At 35.4% G+C, this 3,512-nt stretch overlaps 1 protein-coding gene across 1 annotated transcript; it reads right to left on the reverse strand.

Annotated features, from left to right (window-relative positions):
- Positions 1–363: 363 nt before the first annotated feature.
- K441DRAFT_555958 (uncharacterized protein) lies at positions 364–516 on the reverse strand (the record flags this gene model as incomplete). Its single annotated transcript, XM_067643307.1, has 1 exon — positions 364–516. A coding segment is annotated over one exon (153 nt), but the record flags the coding sequence as incomplete, so codon positions are not given.
- Between the last annotated feature and the right edge of the window lie 2,996 nt (positions 517–3,512).

The following is a 3,512-nucleotide window of genomic DNA, read 5'->3' on the forward strand; positions in this document are numbered from 1 at the left end:
TACTAGGTAGACGGACATGCTAAATAAATAAAGGCTCGTAGGTGGATTAGGTGTATAATAGGTAAATTAGGTACGTAATGGGCGGATAAAGCTGCATAGTGGATGGATAAAGGTTTATAACGGTAGTAAGTAACGTAATTGGACAATTATAGCTTTTTGCCTTTTTTTGTATTGTTTACTCCTCTAGCAAACTAAGTAGGTCAGTCGTCGCCAGCTTTAGCGGAGACGATTAAACTAGCTAATATGTCTTTTAACAGTATTCTTATTACTGCTTCCCTTATAGCACTTTATTCTATCCTTTACCTCCTTAACTAGTTTATCTAACGTCTCTACTAGCTTTCCGCCATATTCACCGCACATAACCTATATATTGCCTCTCCTGTAAAAACTATTTGGGTAGCAAATTACCATTTTCCTGGTTTTTATAAATAATCCTAGCTCTATTAAACTTATTAAGGAATCGGTTCCCGGATAAAGATATATAGCGATTACTATAGCCTTCTCCTGGCATCTAAGCCCCTATTAAACTTGCCTATAGAATTCCGGGTTACTGATATCTTACTTAAGATTGGTATTACAGTAATTCTAGCGCGGATTTAGAACCGTAATTAGGAGCAAGCTAAGGCGCTTCGTTATATTATTTTGCCATTTAGGCGCTTTCCCTATTTCTATACTACTAGTAAGAAAGATAGATCCGCTAGTAAGAGGAGCTATATCTAGTAGTTGGTAGACAGAAAAGCCCAGGTGTATATCCTACGTAGTAGGCTCTATAGTGGTTAGGGTTATAGCCAAAGACTTAATGGTAATCTTAGTAGGACTTATAATAGTTGGGATAGTAGGCGTGGAGTTGGCGGAAAGTTTAGTAGGAGTTAAGACAACTAGAGCTATAGCTATAGATTTAGCTAAGATATTAGTTGGGGTTGTAGCCGGAGACTTAGTAATAATCCCAGTAGGACTTATAATGGTTAGGATAGTAGGCATACAGTTGGCGAAAAGTTTAGTAGGAGTTAAGACAACCAGGGCTGTAGCTGTAGATTTAGCCGAGATATTAGTTAGATTTATAGCGATAAACTAGAAGTATAGGGATAAATTGACTTAGATACGGAATAAAAGCCTTACCTATTAGTCCTGTATAAAGAAGACAATAGGTAATTTTATATTTTCTAGGTGGGTGCTATTATCGTTTTATAGTCTTCTCCTTTATAAGAATATATACTCCTGCCTTATAATAGAGGGCTTAGAGTCCTAAATCTGCCTTAAAAGAGTAAGCCTTAGAATAAGGGGCCTATAAGCCCTATAGATCTCTTCTATATGTTTAAAAGAGCTATACAGATCTAAATACTGCTATAGCCCTATATACGTAGACCTAGTATCAACCTATTTAATCTATTATCTATCTAATCTACCTAATCCACCTAACCTACCCAATCTACGTTAACTATCTTATTTATATCATTCCTATATACCTGCTAATGTCTCCCTATACCCCGTTTTGGCCTATATTAAAAGTTCTTATAATCTAAACGTATTTCCCTGCGCAATGGTTAGTCCGCACAGTAAAGGCTTTAAGTTGACAAGCTGGGGAAAATGTAAGTGACGGCGTGCATTTTTAGCCCCTTTAGGCGTAGCTAGCCTCGCCCTACGTAATGGCTGCCTTTCTATATATTACTAGCGAACCTCCTTATAATTAATATGGTTATTGTCGTTTCTTAAATTAGTCTCTTTAATACTGACATCCTATCGTAATATAAATTCCTATATTATTCTAGTGGAGTAATTAATCACTTAGTAACAAAGGTGTTGATTTAAACTTATATAGTAAGCCACTATAAATTTATCGCAGTTCTTGGGAGTGCTAAAATAGGTGAGAATAGGACGGCCGTGGAACTTACGCGGGAGGGTTAGGAGATAAAGAGGTGTGGTAACTAAGCGAGGCATAAAAGGGGGTCTGTTTGGTCTTTACTTAATAGGTTAAGGCTAAATTAGGCAGGCTGGATAGAGGCCCGCTTTAATTGGTTGCTAGTGGAGTTTCTAAGAGAGCGGGAAAGCTTAAGCCTTCTTGGTATTTAGATAGAGGTTATAAGTATAAATAAATACCAGCTTTTCCTAAGATATGCTAAAAAGAATGAATTTTCTAAATTTACTAATTAGTATACATGTTCTTATCGCTGATTAGCTAGATGCTCTTGATGTGTTCGTTATAATAAGGACTTGTTTATTTTATCAATATCTATTTTAGAAAGATATCAATTTATAGAATATTGACGCTTCTCGTGTTTGTTGACATGTACGCCTTACTATACTAGCCCGTTTGGTTAAGCCTAAGAGGGTAAGCGTAAGTGCCGCCGCTATTACGTTATCTTGTAGGGAAAGAGGTTTGTCCCTACTTACTAATTGTAAGCTTTTATAGGAAGCTCTCTAATGCTTATATAGAAAGTGGATGGTTTTTGTATAAATTGCCACCTTAACGAAGGTGAAAAACAGCGGGACTGGTTTAGGTGCGGGACTCCGACCTACAGTTCTAAAGTTTTTGGATATTATGCTTGTCTATTATTATATAAGCGCGATATCTACGGCAAGCATGGTGGTAAGAGGAACGATAGGCTCTGCGCCTATAATACCCTTTATAAGTTATGTTTAAAAGAACCTTAGGAATTTTTAGAATAGGTTGGGGGCAGTAGATGTTAGAATTAAGCAAGAGATGCTAACTAAGCTCTAGATATATTACGAGGACAAAGTCCATATATAATCTATATAGACATTAACCGCATCTACTACATTATAAATTAATTAATATTTATCGTCTGCGTCATCTCTATTATTAATTAAATCCTTAAGATAGCTCCGCTATAACCCTATAACCTTGTAATTCTAACAGTAAAGGAAGTCTTTAATTAATTAAGCTTGCTGACAAGCTTATGGCCTACTGTAATTCGTTGTCTTTTAATGTTATTATTATAAGAGTAACCGCGTTAGGTGAAATAAAAACTATATAAAGAGTATTTTCCTTTTCTTAAAGTAGTAGACTAAAGTAACTAGTGAAATTATTTTGCGCGACAGCAGCATCTTACTACACTATAGGAGTATTGCCACCATTAGTGGACCATGGTCATCCCCTAGCTAATAATTCTTAGTTAGCAATTAATCGTTAAGTATATATAATGGGTGAGATATAAGTTGCTGCTGCCTTAACTTCCTTAATTCGAAGTTCTAATTGCCTCAATAAGACAGCTAGATAAGGAACAGCATAATATAAAAATATCTACTATCTAAATATCCAGATCTACTAAATGCCACCTATTATACTTTATACTATTATAATCGGCCATTATAATCTACTCCGATTTTAGGTGGGCCAAAAAACTCCAACTAAGATTTCTTAGCTTTGCGTTAGTTGTCTATATAACGCTCTATTATATAGTAAAGATTAATATAAAGCTTATTATAGTACTTAAGAGAATCTCCGGTTTGTAAAGCATCTTAATAGTAAGTAACTTGCAACTGTTAATAAA

This window comes from Cenococcum geophilum (assembly GCF_001692895.1).
Source record: "Cenococcum geophilum 1.58 unplaced genomic scaffold K441scaffold_16, whole genome shotgun sequence".
Taxonomy (NCBI): Eukaryota; Fungi; Ascomycota; class Dothideomycetes; order Gloniales; family Gloniaceae; genus Cenococcum; species Cenococcum geophilum.